This window comes from Pteropus vampyrus, unplaced genomic scaffold, assembly GCF_000151845.1.
Source record: "Pteropus vampyrus isolate Shadow unplaced genomic scaffold, Pvam_2.0 Scaffold76, whole genome shotgun sequence".
Classification (NCBI taxonomy): domain Eukaryota; kingdom Metazoa; phylum Chordata; class Mammalia; order Chiroptera; family Pteropodidae; genus Pteropus; species Pteropus vampyrus.
In genome coordinates this window covers 2036203-2060748 of record NW_011888857.1, presented here as the reverse complement: position 1 = coordinate 2060748, position 24546 = coordinate 2036203, and the positions used below count along the sequence as shown (strand labels likewise).

Below are 24546 nucleotides of genomic sequence, written 5' to 3'. Positions count from 1 at the left end.
TATAAAACAAAAGGAGCTTGAGAGAAAATGTAAAGAAAAAAAATTCACCAATTAAGCTTAAAGGAGATGGTGAAGTGGAAGGTAAAGACTCCAAGGATGGAGAGATGCTGAGACCCAAGGGTGCCATTTAAAACAACATCAGCGAGGACAGACTCCTTCCAATGCTGAGATTAGAGGGAGTTTGCAAAATATGATCCCCAAACTGAAAAGTCAGACTCTCTTATCTGCCTCTTGCAAATGCCTGTGGGGTTTTTCATATTTTTATGAAGAAAGGTTACAGTTTCCAAGGAATACAAATAAACACTTTTTTTTTTCCCCAGACACAATGCCATTGTGCTCTCGAGGGTGAGGAGTCAAGAAACAGGTCCCTCCTGGAGAATCTCAAGGCAGCATGAGGCAATCTATTTAACAAACACACGTGCACCAGTGGCTGGATGCCATGCAGTGATCTCTAAATATTAACTCATATAACAACTTATGACAACTTTATCATCACCTCTATTTTACAGAGATGGTGAGTACCCAGCCCAAAGCAGCTGTGCTAGTTCAAGGTGGAGCCAGGATTAGCCTGCACACTGGCTCTAGGCTCTGTGCTTTTATCCACCGTGCTGTGCTGTGCAGCAAGCAGAGAGCAGGTGGTCTGATGTGATGTCATAAAGCCACGCTGCAGGGTGCTCCAGCAGCTCCTGCATGAGAGACAGGAAATAGCCCCAGGTCCTCATCAGTTTTATATCAGCTCTTATCTGCTGCAGAGACAGGGTGATTAAAAGGGCATGAGTTATGGAGTCGGATAGACCTGGTTTTGAACTTTTCATTATCTTATTTAACTTCTGGAACCTTAGTTACCCATTTATAAAGTGGGGCTTATATAATAACCTCTTTCAGCATTTTGTGAGGATTAGAAACAAAATATGAGACCTGCTCAGAATAGTGCCTGGTGATGGAAAGATAGAAAGTGCCCATTCTGTAAGAGCTATTTCAAATGCTTCCTTGTAATAAGGCCCAGTGGAGAGAGTGTCAGGCCTTTGGAGAGTCATCCTGGCCCCTCTGGAGGCAATTCATGCAAATAAAGTTGTGAACGTGGACCAGCTGAAGGATGCGCTGTCCATGAGCCAGTCTGCCCTGTAGGTTCTGCAGACTGGGCTGCTTCCCACCCCTACACAATAGAAAGCAATTTAGTAAGTGCTAAGCTTAACTAGTTTGTGTCCACATGTACTTCCAAGGGCTATACACACACACTTTTCATCATGATAAGCCACTTGTCTCTGGAAACCTGCTTTTCCAGAAGTCTGAGCCCAGCTCCTTGAACAGTAACTAGATGGAGTTTTCATTCAGTCTATCTCTCACTCCAGTTCCCTAGGAATGGGCCCGAAGTCGACAGCCTCTTCTGCTGATGTAGCAGGTCAGAGGGGGGTTGTTAACTTCTCACAGGATGTCTTAGCTGCTCTTGTCATGGACCACCTGTGGCTGGGAAGCTGGAGCATCTGCTCTGCAAACTCAGACAAAGTGTCTACCACATGCTCTGGGTGGCAGCTGAGACACTTAATAAATATTAACAACTACGATGGCAATGACCCAAGATGATTACATACAAGTCTGAGCTAGAATTCTGGCCTAGAACAATCTTTCTATTCTGCTGGTACTGAAATCAAGAATTCTCTTCTGGAATTACAGCAAAGAATCTACAATGGGTAGGAAGGAAGGAAGATGTGTATAAATATGGTCCAACCAGCACTGGAATATAGACTCTTGGGATGAACTGCAGATTCAAGATCATGCTGTTTTTCTTCAATGGCTCTTCCGGAGAAATTAAAACAGACAGAACATAGTTTTCCCCATCCCACTGCCTTCTGCCTCCTGCCTCCTAGCTGCTCCAGCACTTCAGTGGTGCACATCATTAGAAAAAACAGTGAGGGAGAGATAACTGCGCCTGGGGACAAATGAGACTGTGTAGTGGTGACTCTATTACTCACTGGTTCACCTTCCCACTGGCACACACATCTACACTAGAGCCTCCGGCCTCCACTGCACGGTCACTCTGTTCCGATAGAAATGACAATGGCCAAAGATGAAATCTTTACCCTGTGAAATCTATGGCAAGATAAATGACAGCATGATGGAAACAAAAGAGTACACTGAGTGCCTTATCGATCTACCTGCCAGCCCGAGAACAGGGGGTAATAAAATTTTATTGAAAATTAGAAAAAAAAAGTCACTTATTCTAAGTCTTCTGAAAGGGAGTACTGATGTTTCATATGAATAATGTCCCCCTCCTTTCCCGGGGCTGAATCACTGTCCTCTCACCAGCCAACCCTTGAAACAGCACAAATTTAAAAATCTTGCAATTTTATTTGCATATAAAGGCCGCTAGATATAGAATATCACAATAAATTTAAAGAAACAACTGCTTTCCTAAATTTCATTAACAAGATAACATAAAATAGAATAAAGCTCAACAGCATTTACAATGGGAAAACAGAAATGACTATTAGCGACAATATTTTGTGCTAGCGAAGATTGCATCGACACACAGTGCAAAATGGGGCGGGGGGAGGAAGTGAGAAGACAATTCAGGGTATTTAAATATAAAGGACAACTAAGCCTTATTTTAGTTAGCTTCCATTGCATCCATTTAAGTCTATACACGCCTGTAACTGTACCTAGATTTATCTCAAGCTCTTTAAGACCTTGAGTTCTGAGAAAATGTGTCACCTCCTTTGGACGTCCGATGTCCTGCTATACAGCATCCCTTTGCAGTTGAACTGTCCTTGGCAATATTAAACTCCTAACTTAGTCATAATACACAAAAAATATTTATATATATAAACCCATTTTTGAAAAGGAGTCTGCACACTCCTTTTTTTACTGCATGAAATACTTGCTCTTGACAGATTCCATTTCCATATTTTTAAAGCTAAAATAATTTAAAAGGAACAAACAAACGATGAGAGCTCGTATAACCACAATATGGATCTCACTAGCTAAGCCATCCTTTAAACGAAGGTTGTTTTCTTCCCTTGACAGAACTTTCTTTATAGTGAGAGTGTGAAGGGAAGTCTTTTTCCACGCCTACTTTTATCGAAAAGATTACCATAAATCCGGGCCACATCTGCGAAAAAGAAGCATTATCAAAACAACGACAACACAACATCAAAAAATAAAATAGTTCAAACAAAACTCTTAAACAATTGTGCAAATTTGGGTGGTTTTTAAAACACTGCCTACCTGTTTCTTTCTTTCTTCTTTCAGCTTAAAGCATATTAAAATAAGACTTTTATCACCTTTTATAAAGAAAGCTTGGCTGTCCTTTGGCGAACACTGACAATTTACAATGGCGTGGCCTTTGAGAAAACAGAAGTCATTTTACAAATTCACAATGCACCTCTGATTTCAAATGGATTCCCCATTAAAAAAAAAAATAAAGAAGCACAACCTCTAGCATCTTTTGTGTTTCAGCAATTTACAAAAAGAACTCACAGGATTTGGAAATAAATGAGTAAGAGAGTGTAAGTTTATAATTAGAAAAATGGCAGTTTGTAGACTTTCCCTCACATTCCAATTGGGCATTTAGAGCTTCAGGAACCCTGTGGGTTTGGAAGGTCAAATATAATTGGAGGATTGGTCGGTTGAAAGCTGACTGTACACGTTGAGGCATTGATGTACGTTGTATAACCGTCGGTCATAATGCCGTAACCTGTGGGGAGAGAGTGTCAAGCTTACTGTAATATATACAAATAACAGTGGCTCAATGCAGCACTGTCAGGCAAGGAAAACAAAACAAAACAAAACAAAACAAAAGCCTTGTCGGTGGGTAGTGAGATGAAGTTCAGTGGAGACTCCCCAGTTATAACAGCTTTCAGAAGCTGCCTCCCGATTTTCTCTCTTTAAAGGGAGAATTCTCTGCTTCAAAGACAAGGGACTCTTTTTTCTTTATTTAAACACTAGATTTGTCAGGAAAAGGCTGTCATGTCTTTACTAGTGAGACTATAAAATTTTTTTCCCCTTTTTAAAATATGATTTTCATTTCAAAGCCCCTGTGTTAACCATTGAATTCTAGGGCACAGAATGAGTAACATAAGAAACTCTTTGGGGATGCACACAGCCAAACTCCCAGTAAATTTTGGGACGGGTGAAGAAGGAAAGAGTATTGCACTGGGAATTGGGAGTGGATGCTCACTCAGCTTCCTTAACTATGAAATAATATCTAAACTGCCTCGATGAAAATTAACAAGTGATCTTATCTTGAATTGTGTGGCTTTGATGCAGAATTCCATTTCATTCAAGAGTCAAGTAATCAAACGTCCAAGTGATTTGGAGAAACCTCACCATAGGACACTGCCTCCTAAGCTTACCTGGATACTGGATCAAGCAAAAATACTTCCCATATGCAGTATAACTCTCTTGTGACCTATTGGAAGAAAGCTAAGAAAGTTTCTCTGGGTCTTTGGTATGTATGATCCTTTTATAAATTTTAATACATTGAAATTTTCAGCATGTTTGTAAATTTGCACATTTCCCTGGATACCTTATAGTTTCCTTACAGCCTCTGCAATTGAGTTTGTAATTCTATGCTGGCGTCAGGTTCACATGGCATAGAAAAAATATGCCTGTGAAAAAAATAAAATTACCAGGACTTATAGAAATAACTGATAAGATTTTTTTTTTCTCCTTTCCATTTACTAAAATTTCTCCAAGTAAGCCTGTGGAGAGCTTAATGAGGGTCAATGGAAAAATCTCTTAAGAAAAGAAAAGAGGCATTTAAAATGTGCACTGTTTAGTTCTGGGGTCATAAAGTCTTGTTATCTCTCTCCATCAGGAGGCTGGTATTTGCCCTCTCTCTGCCCTCTTCAGCTGTCTTAAGCGAATACAATCAAGACAAGTTTATTTGAATATGATCTCCTCCCTTTTAAGCAAGTTTATTATTTTGAGACTTCAGTGGAATTCCCCAATTGTCTGGCTAGTTTAAAGCTAATTAATGATTAAAAAAAAAAAAAAAGGATGAAATATAAACCCAGAGATATGCCGCAGGAATTCAAACCTGATAATTGCCCCTTAAACTGTGGTTTGGACATGAGTTCCCCCCATCCCCAAATCCTGTATCATGCCTTAGAGAAAGGTGCCCACCTTTTCAGGGACTCCAACTCAAGGTCAAGGCAAGATGACATCCACTCTCGGGGAGCTTCGCCCCGGCTTTCTACCCATCCGCTCAGCTGGTCCTGCACTTGGAGCAAGCTCACTTTCTCTGGCCTGAGTAGGATGATTTTCAACATGCTCTTTATTACCCGCCTAACTAGGAAGCCACTAGACTTGTAGGCTTTGAAAGCAAACTTTGTCGTTGTTTTTTTTTGCCATCATCAGGTACATAGGCCTAAACAGCTCAACTGTAGATTCATAAATAACTTCAGAGAACAGCTATTAGCAGGAGCTGGAGAGAATATGGTGGCTGCCTACATAAACGTACCCACTGCACACAAATGTCTGGAACTGGGAGAGTCTTGCAAGGCCAGAAAACTGAAGAGGGCTCTGGGTCTGTCCAGAGGCCAAGTTACCCCTGGTTTGCAAATGGGAGGACATACAAAACATAGTGCCCTGAAGGTTCCTAGGAGACATTCTGGTTCTATGAACTCGATCCCAGCTGACTTTGAAAGGCAGAAAATGGCAACTGGACCAGTCACCATTCAAGGGAGATTTAATTATTCTGTTTAACCTCAGCCGGAGCTAACAGTGCTGATGATTTCTGAGAAGTCTGAAATGATTTTCTGAGGTTAGTAAGAAAACGTCTACCTGCAAATGTGCGGGTCCCTGCCACTTCTGGTATATGTCTTTCACTGCATATCCAAAGTTATTTTTTCAAGAATGTCTTGTCTTCCTGGGTCTGTGTACATGCCCAACGAAACACAATATTTACAAGTAAGAGAAGGCCAGAGAAGTTATTTAGTCTAACATCCAGGCCATTTCTTCTCTCTTGAAGAGAAAATTTGTTCTTTATTACTTCAGGGCTGTTCTGCAGCAATGGTTATCAAACATTCCTCATCAGGGCCCTGAGATTGCAGAAGTTGCCTGGGGGGAAGTGCTGGGTTTTCTGTAAGGTGGGCCAGACCTGGTTCCGACTCCCTAGTCTGCTTAAAAGAGAGCCGCTCCGTGTAAAATATGTATCAGCTTTACATGCAGGTGCTTCTCCCAACATTTTAACTGATGAAAGAAGTCCACTGGTAAAAAAGGGTTTGAAAATCACAGATTCGGTTATTGCCATTATAGCTAAGGTCCCCACTGTGGAATGAGATCATGGATAATGATGACACAACATGTCACGAGCCCCTTTCTTCTGGTCTTACCTTCATGAATTCCACCAAATACATGGAGCTTGGGCCGGACTCGTCTCTGGACTGTATTTAAAAGCTCTACGCAGCCCACTCTTTGAAGCTCCTTTGGAACCCAGTCTCGAAAACCTAAGGGCAAAATGCAATCAATACTCTTAATTTTCTTTCTTCAGGTAAGGTTTCATTTAGACTTTCAGGAAGCCATAACTCACAGAAGGTTTATTACATTATCTGTAATCTTAGCTTCTCCATTAAACCTTACAATGGCTTTTAAGGAACTTTTCACTCGTCACTTTGTCTTCTTTAGGTTCCTGAAAAAAATTTTTTTTGGTTTCCATTTTTTTTCTTCCTGTTAATTAACATTTTTTTTTTTTTTTTTCTGTAAGGGATTTGATTTATTCAGCTACACGTTTCAAATCTTCTTCATGGGCCCAGTGACATTTATTCCCGGCAGTCCCATAATATCTCTTTCTCTCTCAATTCAGTTACTTTCTTTCTTAAAAAATTATATCTTTCTTATAATAAAAGATAGATGATATAAAGATATAAACCTTCAGAGAAGGTTTAGGAGGGGCTGTCTGCAAACTGGCCACAAGATACCTTGCTTGCTTTGGCTATATCAACTCTTAACCTTCAGTGGTTCTTGCTGACCAAAGCTTGGGGACACCAAGTTCCCCCTCCCGTCTCCTCTGTAGCGACAAGCAATGGTGGCGACCTCATGGTGGCATGCAGCAAGCCGGGGCTAATTGACTACCTTTATGTAAAAGCCACTTAGTTCTACACTTAATGCAGAAAATCCATAAAAACTGACATCAATTATAGCAAAAGTCAGCTCTCTGAATGATTATGGTCTGAAATGAAATCCATACACCTCAGCAGGATGAGGTATAAAGAAGGCAGGTGGGACAAAAGGCTAAATCATAACCAGTGGGAATCCATTCCATAGCTCCATTAGGTGAGCTCTACTATTTAGAAATGATCAGGCAGCAAAGGACAGACAAGTTTATTCCACTTTGGCGAAACTGTAGAAATGAAGATTTAGCATCTTTGTAAAGACATATTACCTGGGGTGTGGGAGGGATGTGGCCAGAGAGTCAGATGAAAATGGGGGCCCTAAAAAATCCAACCAGGGTTTTTAAAATTTTGTTAATTAGAGGGGAAAAAAGTCCTTCATTCACAGTGGGTGGCATATTCCTTCATGGATGTGCTTTTCTCCAAGGGGTAAAATATCTCATTCCATATACAATCAGCTGAGAAAGCATCTTGCCCATACCATATGATAAAGTCTCATGGTGTGATGGCTTCCCTTCCCAGCAGGAGAAAATTCAAGGCTGATCTCCATCCCCACCCCGACCTCCTAATCCAGCATCTTCATAAGAATCCTAATAACTGTACTGATTCAGGTTCAGTTTTACTTTACGAAAACTTTGCCTGACCTTTTATTTTGGAACTCGTTGATGTAGATCTCATTCTGCGCTATGCACAGCCACTCTCTGGACTACTCCGTCTTTACTACAAAGAGAGGGATGATAGCCTCCCTAGTAAAAGTTCCTGGGATGTCTGAATTCTTTGGAGGCTAGAATTCTGACTTACTATTTCTGCCACTTGCTTTTATACTCAAATTAATGACTTGATGAAGTCTGTATATCAACCAATCTGTCCAAAGTTGTATTCCAAATAATACTTCAGGCATGTAAATGTTTCTACGCAGTGGACGCCCAAGTCCCTGACAGTAAACATGACTGTACCCGACCAGGCTGCTGAGGGAAAGCATCGAGTTGCCTGGGATGCCAACTCTGGAGGCTCTCACTGGGTAACTCTGCTGATCAGAATATTTAGCTAGCAATTTAAGGACCAGTCTCTAATGATTGAAAACTAGGGAAATTAATTATGACTTGATAGAAATTGTTGATAAGTTATCATCTTTTAAAACATCAGATAGGGTGGTGTGGGGTAGGGAAAAAAGCGTGAGGGTGGTGATTCTGGAGCATTGAAAAAGTCAGGAAGTGCCGGTCTTTTGTGAATGTATGCAATCTCCCTGTCTGCAACAGAATGGGCTCCCCTTCTCTTTCTCTCACTTAGCATTAAAATGTGTCACCATGGCGCATGCCCGAGTCCTCCCTTCTGCCGTATGTGAAACACAGAGCACTTCCCTCTTGAGGGCAAGAAGGTGGCACTTAGTCTCTTGGAGGGGAAAAAAACTACAAAGATTAAATTCACATTAGGGGATGTGTGTTAGACAGGAGGAAAGTGACATGGATAACTACCCCAAACCGCAGAAAAAAAATTGTGAAAACCATCTATTTTTGTATTAAGTGTTTTCCCCCCTCTCCAAATCAAGAGGCTCAAGAAAACTTTTCTGTACTTTAAAAAATTTGTTAATAGGGTAGATTTTTTTTTTTTTTTTTACCACAACGTAAAAAAGAGAGAGAAAGAAAACTCCTACTAAAAGTGAAACATTTGAACTTCCTGACCACACCTTAGTTTGATAAGGGAGTGCCCTGGCATAATAGATACTGAGTAGATGGGGGATCAAGGTGGTAGTCATGTTTAGAAAATGTTCTGCGGCCAAGCCAAATCGCTAAAAAGCTCATGAATAATTAGAAGATAATTATATAAGTCAAATAATCATTTGACCCATAATCTGGGTAACTAAAAGTAGCTCTGAAGCATACTGGCAATCTAAAATTGGATGCAAACTCTCAATGTATCTACAGGATAAGTATCTTTAAGTAACATTCAATATAAGTCCTTATTTAACATCTTAGGAGAAAAAAAGGATTCTTTTCTCACATAATCAGTACAAATATTAAACTTTAAAGATCTCCCAGGTTCCACTACTATATGGTAAAGGAAAATGAGCTCCTTTGAACGAGTTTCCATCATTTCACTGCCATGCAAAAGCCCCGTGATTGGGACTTCCATTCCCTACCACGACCCTTACTCCAAAGTGATTCAGTTCTTAAAATAAATTATCAAGCCCAAAAGACTGTGATGTTCCATACTCATTTGATTTTCCCTGACTTGACTAAATCAAAAAAATTAATTTTAAGAACACCTGTAAGCCCAGCAGAACTGCTGAGTTTAATTATCATACTGGGTTTCTTTAAAGACAATGACACTTTTCTTTTTGTATTCTTCTTTTGTTTAAAGAAAAATTATTAAGTTCCTGAAGCATTTATTTATTATGCTTGGGTGGAAAGGCATCTCGTATGACAAAAGGACAACCTTCGCTTCACTTACCTAGAGGAGGTCCGTGCGTCATGAGAATGTCGATGCCCTCAGGGATGAGGTTCCACTTGTCCAGCAGAGACTGACCTCTGGGTAGGTTAAAGCCCCATCCATTAAACCACGGGGTCCTTTGGGGGAGATAATGCACATGGTATCAGGCCAGCGGAGCCTCGTTTCTGCTCTGCAATCTTTCTCTCGCGCACATTCCCCCACGGTTTGCATTGCTCTCTTTTCTCTTTTTGATGGTTGGCCCTGGCAGCAGGATGCTTTTTTGTTGACTGCTTCAAAACCAATTCATTTGAAAGCAAGTGTGGAGCCTGTGAATTGTTCAACTAGAAAGGGGCACAGGAGCCTTTGCGGTGAAGACTTTCCCAGCAGACTTCTATCAAAATCTTAACAATGCTTTGTCTTCTCCCAAATCTCAGTGCTTCCTAAGATGCCCAGCCCGGATCCAAAGCATTTCCCACCCTTCCTGCAGTGCCTCAGAGCTCAGAAATTCTCAGTACTCCTCCTTCCTCCCCATCACCGTGGAACTACTTGACCAGAAAGATTCTTACTAAAGTCCTTAGAGAAAAGGACAGGTGTTCTGAAGGCAGAACCTTCTGCACGGGGAGAGTACCCTGGATGGAGAAGGCGGAAAAAAATACAGGGGCTCTGACAAGTGAGAAGGGACACAGTGAACAAAAAGCCAATAGGGAAGATTTCTGGAGACATCCCCAGTCACTGTGGAATCCATTCTCCTGATAGTAAATGTAAACATTCCACCTTCTCAGGAAATTCTGCTCCACGAACGAGGCTCTGAGAGCAATGCTATGGGGTTTTTGTTCATTCAAGAAGCATTTCTAATTAGTGCTGAAAATGTCTCTGCCATTTATAATAACAATAGAATGATCAATTTTTCTCTACAAATACTACAGGCTACATCATATCAGAACAAAGAAGTCCCCTGTTATCCTATTCTCGAATATCCAGCCATCACCATTGGGTTTTGAAACTGATGCTTTTGTTCTGTAGGAAAATTCTAACTTGCTATGGCATACATGTAAATGACAAGTTGGTCAATTTTCCGTTTTAGCCCAACTTTCCGCTTCATTTGAAGCTGCCCCTTCCATGCCTACTGAGAGAGATTACCCTGTGTACAAGCTCACCTGGTTAGTCACAGCTAATCAAACAGGGTACATTCTTCTATAAAGGCAATAAATGGGCCAGACTAATCAGATTCTCTCAAGTCTCTGAACTCTGGGACACTGACCCAGCATTCATTGGATGATAGACATGTAAAGTAAAGGCCAGAGGTAAAAGGATGACAGCTGAAAGCCATGTGAAAATCCACATCACAGGTGAGAACCTCAGTTCCCTGAGGTGTGAGGGAGAACGTTCCAAACCTAAGAGACTACGCAGCCCCAGCTAGAAAAAGAGAAACCAAGTAAGTATCTGACTTGGTTCTTAACCACTTTCCAAGTCTCTAAGTCACCCTCAGGAAGTTTATTTGTGATAACAACAGTAACATAATAACAACAATAATAATAATTAAAGCTATTATTTATTGTCTGTTTATGTCAAAGCACTATTCTAAGCACTTTACTTGTATTAACACACTTAATCTCACAACACGCTCATTAGGTGGGTGCTATTATTAACCCCATTTTGCAGGTGAGGAAACTGAGGCACAGAGAAGTCAAGTAAATGCAACCAATAAATTGGATACAGACCTAAGCAGTCTGGTTCTAAAACTCATGCAATTCTTCTTACAAACTACCTGAATTAACTTACAACTTGCACGCCCTGGGAGAGCCCCCTTCTGTACTCTTTTTTAAGTTGGAGTGTCTCGTTGCTTGAAGCCAAATGAGCTCTGAACTGGAATACTATATCATTTGCATGGTCCTGAAATCCAGCGATAAGATGGCACAAAGGACAGCAATAAGATGGAGTGGACACTGGTGGTTTTTGCTTACTCAGCTCTCTCCATCCCTTTATTTTGGTTAATGGCAACCCTTCCCTCCCCAACTCAGCACGTGTGCTCTGGTAAGGCTCATCTCTGCTCTAGAAATGAAGTATGTATTGCCTCTCCCTGGACAGCGATTGGTCTGAGGGTGTACATATGACCCGATTAGGCCAATAAGAGTCATCTTCAGGATTTTGCTGGTACAACCTAAAAAAATGAAACCGTAATTTCCTTTCTGGGATCTCGAGTCATAAGAACTACGGAAACCTGAAATTGCTTGAGAGCCACCTTAGCCACCACGCAGACAACCTGGATTCGGAAGTCGAACCACCACAAAGAAAGCCAAGCCAAGAGACAGAGTGCCTCAGGGACCCTGTAGGACATGGGGATCTAGCTGTGCCTGAGGCCAGTCATATTTTCCTTCTAAGTACATATACCAGAAAAATCCTTTTCTTTTTATTAGCTTGAGTTAGATCTTGCTTCTTGCAACTGAAAGAATCCTAATGTATACAATTATTGCATTTAGGGTAGAAATGCGCCCCCCCCCAAGATGTTTATAATTCTTGGAACCTATAAATATATTACCTTACATAGCAAAGGGGAATTAAGGTTGACATGAAGTCAGGAGCTAATCAGCTAGGGAGATGATCCTGGGTTACATAGGTGAGCCCAATGGAACCACAAGGTTCCCCGAAAGTGGAGGAGGGAAAGAGAAGAGGAGATTGGAGTAACGCAGCGTAAGAAGGACTCAACCTCCTATTGCTGGCTTTGAAGGTGAAGGAAGAAGACAGGCCAAAGAATGTGGGTAGCCTCCAGAAGCTGTAAAAGATAAGAAAGGAAAAGGAATTCTCCCACGAAGCCACCAGAAAGGAATGCTGCCCTGCTGGACTTTAGCCTAGTGAGACCCATGTCAGACAATAAGGTAATAAATATGTGTTGTTTTAAGCCACTGAGTTTGTGGTGATTTGTTACAACGGCAATAGATAACTAATACTGTACCCAAACTGCTGGATCTGGCTATAAAATGCAGGGACTGTGAGTGGCACTGGCCTCACTTGAGATACAACACAGCCTTTCCACAGCCATACTGTCTTACATCAGCTAGATGTAATGCTTTTGGTTTTCTTATCCCAGTCTGCCAGGGAGGTACCAGGCATGACAGGCATGAGGATAATGCCAGGTAGACCCTTTCTGAGCTCTATCTAGTCAGTCTCACTCACTCTTGTCTTCTAGGCCTCCCTGCCTTCAGACTGTCAAACATTTTCATTAGAGTCTAAAATAGACCTTTTCCAGTTTGAGATGCCCACCCTCCCCCTTCGGTTTACAATGACCCTTTTCTAAGATTTGTCTTAAAAAAAAAAAAAAAAAAAAAGCAAGTTCATAGCCCAATGAAAACTCAGTGAGCATTTTGGCATGAGAGAGAGAAAAATAAGCAAAAACATCTGTTTTCCTAGATTTTAAAAACAAGCTTCTGGGCCTATGGTTCCTGACCGAATGGCAAATAAAGAAGGGTTGGAAAGAGTCCCAAGCACACCCAAGTAGTAGGCACAATGAGGGGCTCTCATTTTGCTGCCAGGCTCTGTCTGCGTGCAGTCAGCCTCTGAACCCCACGGACACCCCAGGGACTTCCAGAGTCAATGAAACAGGACTTATGTTTTTCAGGCTTTCCAGTTTTCCCTTGAAGAATTTTCTCTTAGAAATCCACAGCCCTATTCCCCCAGGAAATGCTCAGTTTTATACGTGCTCTATGAAAGATTAAGACAAGCTCATGTTCTATAGATACCCCGAATTTCATTTGGTTAATGTTAAGCTTGTGACAAAATCCAGAAGTTTCCAAATTAAGGGTAAACTTTAAAAATGCCTGGCTTTTATTTTGGCTCAAGCCTGCATGTGTCTGAGGGCGACGGGTTAAGTTATAGGGAAAGGAACATTTATCAAGCCCTTGATATGCTTTACATAGGGGTTTTGTTATTCAATTTAATTTCTCACAGCAATTCTTGAGCTAGGTATTAGCAGCTCTATGTTTAGATTTTAAAAAAGCGGAAGATCAGTGATATCAGTAACTTGTTAATGTTCCCAGGACTGGTAAGCCTGGATCTGAACCCAGGTCTGCTTGCTCCAAAGCTTATGATTTTTCCTTGCTTGATGCTGAACTAAACCCTTCTAGCTCAATTTCAGTTTTGGCTTTCACATATATAAGGTCAAAACAGGGCTGCTCCATTCAGTCTCCTGGGCTGTATGAGCACTGCACAGCTCCGGAGGGTTCCGTGGCACTGTGTGATTGAAGTGGCCCTTAGTAAAAATGGACTTGACAATATTGTTATGGATTTTCTGGGATGTTTTTTGTAGTGCCTCTACATCCTCTGAATAAGGCCTTTCCCACCAGACAGTGACTAGGCAATGGGAAAAACAGCCCAGTGATGGGTTCCAGAATTATCCCAGCCTGACATAACAAATGAGGTATACAGAAGTTGGGAGACCCATGTGCTAATTCTCATTCTGGCATCAATTCACTAACTCACATGGACCTTAAATAAAAGAAAAACCTTCAGTGGGCCAGTTTCCTCATCTGAGAAATGAATGAGTGGGTGGATTTGATTACTGGATTTCAGAATTGTTCTTTAGGTTGCAGAAGCCCCATACCCAAAGTAGGTGCATGCAGGGGTGCTCTTGCCAGGGGACTAGGAAGAAGGGGCTCTGGACCTACTTGCTCACTCAGCCCCCTTTTCCTTTCTGACCTACACCTCTGAGCACAGCTGGCAAAACCTGGCACTTGATTTTACTATGACGTAGAAATCCTAACATTCTAGAATTTCGTGCAGACTATCACTGTTCTGAATAAATGCTGTGAATTGCTTTTAATGAATTATCAAAACTGCCTGTGAGGAACGGAGGAAAAACTGCATGGAGCAGAGACAGCATGTGTCGGCATCAATGAAAAATGCTTTACCTAGTTGAGTTTCAACCTGAAACTTGAAACTCCAGCAGCGAGCCCATCAGGGGTTCCCTGAAAAATATGTGCACAGTCAACCTCCAGAGCCCCACAATCGGTTTTGTTCTGTAGCAATGGGGAGCCAAGGGGAAAAGGAGGAGAGAGGAATCCAAGGGAACAATGTCTGTTGCCTCAGCCAAGGACTTCATAATTAGCTGTGACTAACAAATACCACATGGGAACTAACTTGTAAGAAAATGTCCCACAAAGCACCCTATTGCCTGTGGGCCAATTGGAGCCCATAACCCGTCCCCTCATAGAGAGGGATTAAAAAACCCTGAGAGGAAGGGGAGCATTTCAGCTGCCTGAAGCCACTGGACAGAAGACTCAGATAGATGGAAGCTCGGGGTGCTTTCAAGGTGCCCTTCCCGTTGCTCTCAGAATTAGAGGCACTTGGCCTCTCTGGGCTACAAGTCCAGGAGTAGGCGCTAAGGGAGTTAACAGAGGCAGAACTTGTTTCAAACAATGTCAATACAAAACAGGTTTGCTATATGGAAACAGGTTGAGATGAAATCACAGCAAAGGTCATCTGTGTTTGCAGTACACAGTGCTGCGGGATGGGCAGAAGGGAGCTACCGGACCACAAATCTGAGACTAGGACAGGTGAATGGCTGTTTACTCCCCTACCAACTTCAGGCGGGGAATGGGCATGCCCCAGGAAAGTATGATTTGGAAATGAGAAGCTGGTGCTTGTTCATTTCAGATGGGCTGCTCAGGTTCACAGCTCTGGTGTTGGTCAGCGCCAACAAATTCATGGACAGATGGGTCCTGGGCAGGCTTTATCACAAAGACTTGGGATTCCTCCTAATCCAGTCTCTTAGGTGCCTCCTACAGAGGGCAGGGCTTGGAAGCTCCTGATGGGGGGCTGAAATTCTGCCTGGAAGCTGTGAAAGGGAAAATGTAAGGGCTCACCTAACACCCAGACATAGGGCCTGATGTGTTAGCCATGCCACTTAGAGCTATGAGAACCTGGAATTTCTGTAAAAGTTAGCCATTCTTGTTTTAGATTCTTGTTTTACAAGCAGTGGGTATGAGCATGGATCATGAAATTAAACAGACCCACGTTCAAGTCAGAGAAACTACTTACTAGCTTCTCCTCGGTCTTCTCATCTTTCAAACAGAAACAGAATATCTGCCTATGTGGACAAAGTGAGATAATTTATGTAAAACTTTTGGCAGAGTACTGCCATGAAGCCTTAACATGCAGCTTTTAATTTATATATGATATATATTAACAATACATGTGTATGTATTCACGTACACACATACACACACACAGTTGCTCACATTACTTTTCTTCTCTAGAATTTCCCAAGCTACAGCTCATCAAATCATAGACCTTCCAGCTCCAGACTTTTGAAAAAAGTCCCCAATGAACAGGCAAGCATTACTAGATGGCTAGATAGAGCTTGATTTCCTCCGGCTGATTACTTATTAAAAGACACTTCCTCAGTTCACTTTTGTGTGGAAGTTTTTCAAAAAGGCTCACTCGCTCACTGACTCACTCAGTCTTGCATAGACAATCCCGTGGAATGTGAGAGCACAGGGCAAAACAGTTAGTCAAGGCTGCTTAGCCGGCTAGTACAGGTGGTTAGAGTTTGACAGGATTTTAAATTGGGGAAGTTTAAAAAAGGTTACTTTGGGTCCTCGGAATATTTATAATAGGGGGCTCAGAGAGGTTCACTGGAGGAACTGACAAGCTACTTATTAATGACATCACTGCTGCCTGGCACCTCCATTAAGCAGAACTCAGAATCTGGGAGCTGGTTTTCACATACACTGTCTTTCCTAAATGGTGGCGCTTCAGAATTGCAACTTTCTCCAGGCCTGGCACTCCTAGCTGCCATCGGCCCATCTCTGACTACACATCACACCAGGTCCAAGAGAAGCTAATTTAACCACTGCTGGTTAAAATCACACCGCACTTCACAGCGCCTTTCACATGCCATGAAGCTGTCACGATAATTCTTGCTCTCTAGCTCACCTGACAGCTCAGCCCTCCCTTGACTGCAAAGCTTCCCATCGTCAGTTAGAAATAGCGGTTTCCCTGGCACCAGATGTGTCATCCTGAATATCCAGATGAAAGGCAGATACCTGCCCTGCTCCCTTCCTTACCTCCTTTTCTCTTCTTAGCTCTCGAGTTTGTTTAAGAAGCCAGCCATCTCTTCCCAAGTCCCTCCACTTGGCAGCCTGGAAGGTACTCTTCCACGCAATTAAAAAGATGTCTTGCATTAGCCCAGGGAGGAACTTCACACTTTGTGCAGCAAAGAGACACACAAACTAACTGACACCACTAGGAGAGGGAGGGACAACTTCACTTCAGGCCAAGATTTACACCCCAGCTGCCTGGGAAGCCTGCCTGGCCCAAACCACGGGAGGCTCAGCTGCCACCGAAGGGCAGTGCCGGCTTCTCTCGTACCAGCTGTCCAGTCCTCTCTCCTCACTATGACTTTGTAACTTGTTCTTTCCTTACGAGGGCCTTGGGATGAAAAGAGATACTGTTTTGATAAAGGGCAGGCCTGGGTGAATAATGTGGTCTGTATGCGATAGATGGGACAGGAACAAATCACACCTGAGGTGGTCACCTGAGGCCCATGAGCTATGAACAGGGGCTTCGTAAACCAAGGCAGCACACGCTACAGTCTTTATAAACATGCCAATGGAGTCCTCTTTTTGTAACCAATAAGGAACAAGTGTCAGAATTAAGCCTCTGTTATCCATTTTTCTTTCCCCTGCTGGAAAGGAGATGGTGTAAGCAGAGTTTGCTTTAGGAACCAAGGAAAAAAATCACTATGACCTGTTTTTGAACTTGGTGTGCTCTGAATTATTAAAAATAACAGTGTCTACCAGGCTCTCCCAAGCATACCTGCTTTTAATCTTATAAACAAGTTCATAGCAGGAAGAGGAAGATTTTCAATCCATTTCCTTCCCATAGGGATGTGAGGGAAGCTATGCCCATCCATCATGCAAAGAGCCTGACGGGGCAGAGAAAAGACCATGGCAGGCCGTCTGTCTGGGTGGGCAGGTGAAGCGATTAGGGACATGCCTCGGTGCTTCCAGAAGCGGCTTTTTGTTTTGTGGCTGAGGAAGTCAGAGGAGCAGTACCAGGGTGCTCTGACTCGAGGATGGGCCCTGAGCTGAGCAGCCCCCAATGAGACCTGCATGGATATCTAATCTCTGGCAGAGAGAATTCCTCAAAGAGGGACATTGCAGGACTCATCATCCGGGTTTGACAGAAAAAAAGAGGCTCAACAGATGGAGAGAAGCAGAAAGAGAAAAGCAGCATTCGCCTTTCCCCCTCAGTTTTTGGCAATCGTTTTTTATTACTGGAAAATACATATAACATAAAAATTTAACATTCTAACCATTTTAAGTGTATAATTCAGTGGTATTCAATGTTGTGCAACCATCACCACTATCCATTTCCAGAACTTTCTCACTATCCCCAATAGAAGCTCTGTACCCATTAAACAATAGCCCCCCCATCACCCTCTCCTCCCAGCCCCTGGAAACCACCATTCTACTTTCTGTCTCTATCAATGTGACTATGTTAGTTATCTCATATAACTAGAATCATAATATTTGTTCTTTTCTGTCTGGCTTATTTTGCTTAGCATAATGCATTCAAAGTTCATCCATGTTGTAGCATGTGTCAGAAATTTATTCCTTTTTATGAATGAATAATAGTCTGCTGCATGGGTATACAGCATTCATTTTTTCATCTAAGGTTTCTGAAAGTCTAGGATATGCCAGGTACTAAGCTTGGCCATAGGGAGACATGGATGATAAGTCTGCGTCCCTTTCTTTTTCTTTTTCATTTTTTTAAATATTTTTATTTTTTAGGCGAGGCAACCTTTGGTTGACCTCGCAGACTGCAAGGACCTTGTCAGCTTACAATCTCTTATTTTTTTATTTTTTATTTTTTACGCCTACAGGACCTGGTCTTCCTAGGTGGTCTCCCATCCAAGTACTAACCAGGCCTGACCCTGCTTAGCTTCCGAAATCAGACGGGATCAGGCACGTTCAGGGTGGCATGGCCGTTGACTTGCATCCTTTTCTTCATGAAGTGCTAGTTACTGGGTTGAAAGCCCAGTGAGGATGAGCTCAGTATGGCACTTCTGGAGCATTTACTCATTCAACAGACAACCTGGATGCCTGTTATGAGCCAGATTCCGGTAAGACAGGTGCTGAGAATACAAAAGTGAACTCAGTTCCCAGGATAAACCCACAGCTCGCCATTTCACAGGTAGAGTTGCTCTGGACAGAAGTCTTTAAACTCTAGCTTTCCCTTCTAAGTAATCCAATTTCAGAGGAACTTGGGGAACATCAGAATGATCTGAAAATTAATCCAGCAATTCCAAATATTGATCGCCCCCCATGCCAGGAGGTGATGAATGGCATATTTGGCAGGACTTTTGTGGGGAGGTCTCTCATTTTCTCTTGCACACACCTTAATAAGGCTCTTCAGTTAAAACCAGGACCACAAAACACAAATCCATATGCTACTGGAGACAGAGCCTGCAAGGGCAGCACGTGTCACATGCCTGGCTGCTTCCAAAGCACAGGACAAACAGGACAGCGGAGGAGGTGGGAGGACTGCCAAGTACCCGGGCAACTGGGCAGAGAGCACCTGAACCTCCCTCACTCCTTTTCCTACCCCACCCCACAGACATGTCACAAAAACTTAGCAGGTAGAGAGTGTTTTTCTAAGCTAGATTTTTCAAAAGAGTAAGAAAAAGAGAAAAGATGGGTTCAGGCTTAGCTAGGTTTTATCTTGTTACGCAGTGAATTCTTAAAAATTGGTGTTACCGAACAGGGATAAACTGATGAAATCTCTGTCCCCAAATGGAGGATAATATATATCATTTTATTATTTTTAGTTTAGAATGTGTCTGTGTGAGTGTGTCATACATTTACATTGCTAATGCTGGTTTCTTTTTATACTATTTCATATTCTAGGGTACTGGGCAGACAGATATAGCTGGGGAGCATTGTGCTGTTAGAAAGTCTGCCACCTAAAAAATAGATTCAAAGAGAATAAGCAATAAGTGGACAATAAAATACCATGCAGCCATTCATTAAATATAACGAGGAAGATGGAAGCTCAAAGACTTCAGTCTGGTTCTCCACTGTGTCCCTAGCACCTGGCACAGAGCAGACACTTAAGTATCTGTCAACTGAAATTGTGTTAAGAATGAACGTTGATGAAGAGTTTGTAACTTCAAGAGAAAATGTCTATTCCTTGATGGTCAATGGAAAAGCAAAGTATTAACTTGAATTTCAGTATGAATTCAAGTATGTAAAAAATGCTTAGAAAAAAGAAACAGACCAATATGCCGAATGAATGGTTATCTCGGGGTGGGAGGAGGATTAAGGTGATTTTTTTCTCCCTTCTTTCTATTTGTCTATTATTTTCTATTTTTTCTATACTGACTTTATATCATTTAGGAAGAAAAAACTATTCGGTTTAAAAATCTCCCTACAGCCAAATGCGAGTGTGGAGGGAGAATTCATTATCTATTTAGACTCTACTCTTTGACTGTAAAGCAGTTTCCTCCAGGGGGTGAAGAAACTGGTGGATTTGGGGGGTGTTTGCTCAGGTAAATGATTTATGGCTTGCTTTTTTTCTCTCTCCTCCCCACTGCCATTCGTGGGAACAGAACGTCCATCTTCAGCATGAGAGGTCTTGTATTCGTTCAAGTAATTTGATACACATTTACTGAGTACCTGCTGTGTGTCAGGCACCACTCTCTTGGTGGTGGTTCATCTTTCGTTTTACTGAGGAATTTTAGTTTAAATGTAGCTAACATTACATAACTGCATAGTACTTCTTACAAATCATTCCCGCATTTATTAGTTCACAATAACCCTGAGCGATGGGCAAGGTATTAATTTTAGAGAAAATGGTATACAGAAATCAGAATTTTAATAACTCGTCCAAAGTCACTTACGGCTGAGGTGGCATAAACATATTTTGTAGTCTGATGATTACATACATAAGGTTAAAAATTAGATATGACTGGGTTCGAATTCTGACTGCTTTTCACTTAGCAATGTGACCTTGGGCGAGTTCTTCTGTCTGATCTTGGATTTCCCATCTGAAAATGGAGATAATCCAACAACACAGATTTATTGTGAAGATTAAATGTGATACTATATGTAATGCATTTAGCAGAGTGTTTGCCTTGTATTAAGAATTAAATGTCCGCTCTCATAGTGATCATCTTTATGAATGTTAACATAATTATAAAAATAATATCACCAACCCTTGGTTTTATTTCTTAATTTATCTTCTTTGTATCCCCACAGAGCGTAACTTCTCTCTGATTTAGAATGTAGATACCAAAGAATCTAGTGGATCTATCTCAAAGCAACAAATGATGACATTCAGATACAGGTGGACCAGTTTTGGGCAATGGGACAGCACACCTTGGAATTAGAAGGCATGGGTTCCAGTACTGGCTCTTCCAATTTATTTGCTACATAACCTTGAGCAAGTAACCTCTCTGATCTCCTGCTTCCTTAACTGTGTAATGAGGATAAAAATTCCTGTGAAATTTGCAAGGTCATCTAACAAATGCCCATATAAACGAGTTGCAACTAATGGGAAAGTGCCTTCTGATAAAGTATCTTCTTAATTCCCATATCACTGGCTGTCCATGTTGCCTGTTTGTACTGTTTGAAAAGCTCAAAGGAACTGGCATACGTGACAAGTAGGTCAGATGTAAGTTAAAGTGCTGGCCCCATTTATCTACCATTTTGGCTCTAAACAACTAGTTTCAGTCCAGACCGATTTAGTAAAGTGAGAAAATTATGACTGCAAACTGGCAGTACACATCATCAGAGGAATGAGTGAAAAGCTTAAGCTGCCCCTCAATTCAGAGGTTAAAGCGAGCAGACAGACCCTGGTGTCTCCCTCACTGTGTGCCAGCCGACCATATATTATTAATTGGGCTCAGCAAACATCACTGAGCACCTTCCACTGCAGGGCTCTGGCAAGGCCTCCAGGGAGATCTAAATACAATGAGAGACCATCCCAACCTGCCATCTGGTTGGGATAACGAGATAGTCACAAGCAAAACTGTTCTCTCCTCTCTCTGCCCATTAAAATTCTACGGAGCCCTCAAGGCTCGACTCATATTTTCCCCAAGTAGCTTTCCCTGATGCCTTCGGCACTTTAATCGTCATTTGTGAAATTTATCATACTCTGCATTATTATTGGCCTCTGTGCATGTGTGAGTTTGAACTTATTTCTCACCTCATTCCAACATGCATTAAGCAAAAGTTGTGTTATGAATATGTCTCTCTTCCTCCAATGGATTGTGAGCCCTGTCCTATTCATATTGGGGTCTCCAAGATCTAATACAGTGCCTGATGTATAACAGATGTCAAGAAAATATTGATAATAATGAAAAAGGCAAGAGAGTTTACAATAAATGTCCAAGGGAGTGATCCAGATAATATGTGGAAATGGAGATTAGGATGGGGCAAGAAAGATTAAGATTTGGGTTTTTAAACAACAAAAAACATTTAAACATTTAAATATACTGGATTATAATGTAGCCCTTTGCTGCCAAATATAATAGCCACTATGTGGCTACTGAGCACTCTAAAATGTGGCTAGTGTGAATTGAGATGTACTGTAAATGTGAAACACACACATTACCGTGAATACTGCATACAAAACAATGTAAAAATATCTTAATTTTTACATTCATTCTATGTTTAAATGATAATATTTTTGAGATAGTGAGTTAAATAAAATATATTATTAAAATAATTTTACTTTCTTCCCCACTTTTTACATGAGGCTACCAGAAAATTTAAAATTACATATGTGGTTCATGTTATATTTATACTGGACAATGCTATCACAGACTGCATAACCATTAGTACTATGATTCAGGAATCCCTGTTTAGGGATTATCCTAAATTATTTTATCCTAATAAAATAATCCAAAAGCAAGGAAAAAATGCTATGCACAAAGTTATTCATTACAGTGTTATTTATAAGAGCAAAATATTAGAAACAAATATATCCTAAACTCTGCATAAAAATAAGAATGGTTAAAAAATTACCATGATTATAATATTCAACGATAAGTATATTATGCAAGCAAGCACTAATTATGAAGACAAGGTAGCAACACAGAAAATTCTTAAGACATAATATTGCTTGAAAAAGCCCACACCACAGTGTCCGAATCTACGTGTAATCTGCATGTAGGCATGTCCTTTCATTCACTCATCATATATCTGCTGAATGACTACTACATACCAGGTTCTGTATCAAGAGAAGATCAGAAATGAAAGGGGCTGTGGAAACATCCAGAAAAAACGGACAATCATGTGTACAAATGGCAATATATATATACTAGGTGAGATACCCATCTGAAAGAGGTCTCACCTAACTTTTCCTGGGATGAGCAATGACTGGAAACAAATGTGAAGAAAAACAAGATAGCTACTCTCTCGGTCAGGGGTGGTTTCTGAGATTACGAAGCTTTCTTGGATTTTTGTCATAAAAAGGCAGAGTGGTAATCAGCACCTGACTCCACAGTGAGCCTCCGGCACTGAGCAGCTGTACACTGGTGACTCAAGGAGGAACTGAGTCGCCCTTGTAACAGTGAGATTCTGGAGTCAGAGCTGTGTCTGAACCGGTGCTAACACCCGCTCTGCTTCACCTCTCTGAGTCTCAGTTTGCCCATCTGTAAAATGGAGACAATTCTAGTATTTACTTCATCTGTATACTGTTGAAAGTTAAACAAAATAATCCATGTAAAGTTCTTAGCAGGGTGTTTTGCACATAATAAGCTCTAAATAAATGTTGATTTTATTATTATCATTATTATTATTATAAAGATTAGCAGAATAGCACCATATAATTGATCAGGATGACAAAGTAGAAGGGTGGAAACTGCCTGCTCTTTATACTACATTCTAGTTGTACTGGGTCACTTATCTGTAGTTTCTAGAATCATTTATAGCCATTGAATTTATTCAGCCAAAGTTTCTTCTTCATTTTTTTAATGCCTTAAAGAATGATGAAATTATAAATGTTTTATATAATGTGATAGTGAAGTAATTTAACCAGAGAATTATTTAGGTCTGCCGTCTCTCACTCAGCAGCATGACTCTTACAAAAGCCAGACTGTACTCTCATTTCAAATTTCACTTCCTCCCCCCACCAGCATGTTACTCATTCAGTCCCAATCTACTCAGAATATTAAACACGATTTATCAATCTCCAGGTGATCTCCCCTTAGTTAAAACAAAACCGGGTCAATTGTTTTATTGTTTCTTAAAGAGATGCAGATGAATTCAAGATATCTTGAAAGAGAAACATTTCATTTTTCTGATAGTCCTGCTCTTTCTCCAATAAGAGACTAAACAAGTTTGCATGAAAACAGACTCTTTGTTTTATAAATAGAACATTGTTCAAGGTTTTCTAGAGGTGTCTGTTAAAAATAAAGAGGGTTACAGTTTACTTCTTTACAGCTTTCAAAATAAAACAAAAAAGCCCGAGCTTAACTAAATGTGTTATATTTCTACTTTGAAAGGTATCTTTCTTTATGTGAGCCAGCCCTGATTTCTTGAAATGAAATTCCCCAGAAATTAGATTTCCTATGTTTATACAAAGTGTGCTTAGTAATGACACCACAGTGGTTTTTATTTTTTTACATCATAGTGTTTTATTTTTTTTAAATGGCATGCCTCGGAATGAATACTACTGACTGTTATACTTCCATCCTATCAAGTCCTCACACAATTCCTCTTTGAATATTGCTTACTCTGAGGAGTATGATAACCATCTCGATGTATAAGTCCTAAGTTATCTGCTCACAAATTCAGAGCATTGAAGCTGAACCCAGTGGTCCCCAAGTTGTGAACTGTGTCCCAAACTGTTTTTAGCTTGCATGGTTGGAACTTATTAAATGTCACGTTGTGGAAACAATACCAGGTTCTAGGCAAGTCCCCAGGAGCCGAGCTAATTCATATGATGACTAACACACAATACCAATAATGGTTAGGAGCTAGTACACTGCCTAGAATGTGAA

The 24546-nt window shown here is 41.1% G+C and overlaps 1 protein-coding gene and 1 pseudogene across 4 annotated transcripts in view; both read right to left on the bottom strand.

The window, feature by feature from the left end:
- Positions 1–2329: 2329 nt before the first annotated feature.
- Positions 2330–24546, bottom strand: part of MPPED2 (metallophosphoesterase domain containing 2) — a 163603-nt gene continuing 141386 nt past the window's right edge. For 3 of the 4 annotated variants that reach the window (XM_011362554.2, XM_023532067.1, XM_023532068.1), the window contains exons 5-7: positions 9564–9679; positions 6336–6449; positions 2330–3694 (exon numbers count right to left, since the gene is read on the bottom strand). In XM_011362554.2, the coding sequence (XP_011360856.1) occupies positions 3576–3694; positions 6336–6449; positions 9564–9679 (349 nt within the window). In that variant the 3' untranslated portion in view covers positions 2330–3575. Of the gene's footprint in view, positions 3695–4352; positions 4409–6335; positions 6450–9563; positions 9680–24546 lie in introns of all 4 variants that reach the window. The other variant, XM_011362555.2, reaches the window with a different exon arrangement.
- LOC111741316 lies at positions 18415–18533 on the bottom strand (annotated as a pseudogene).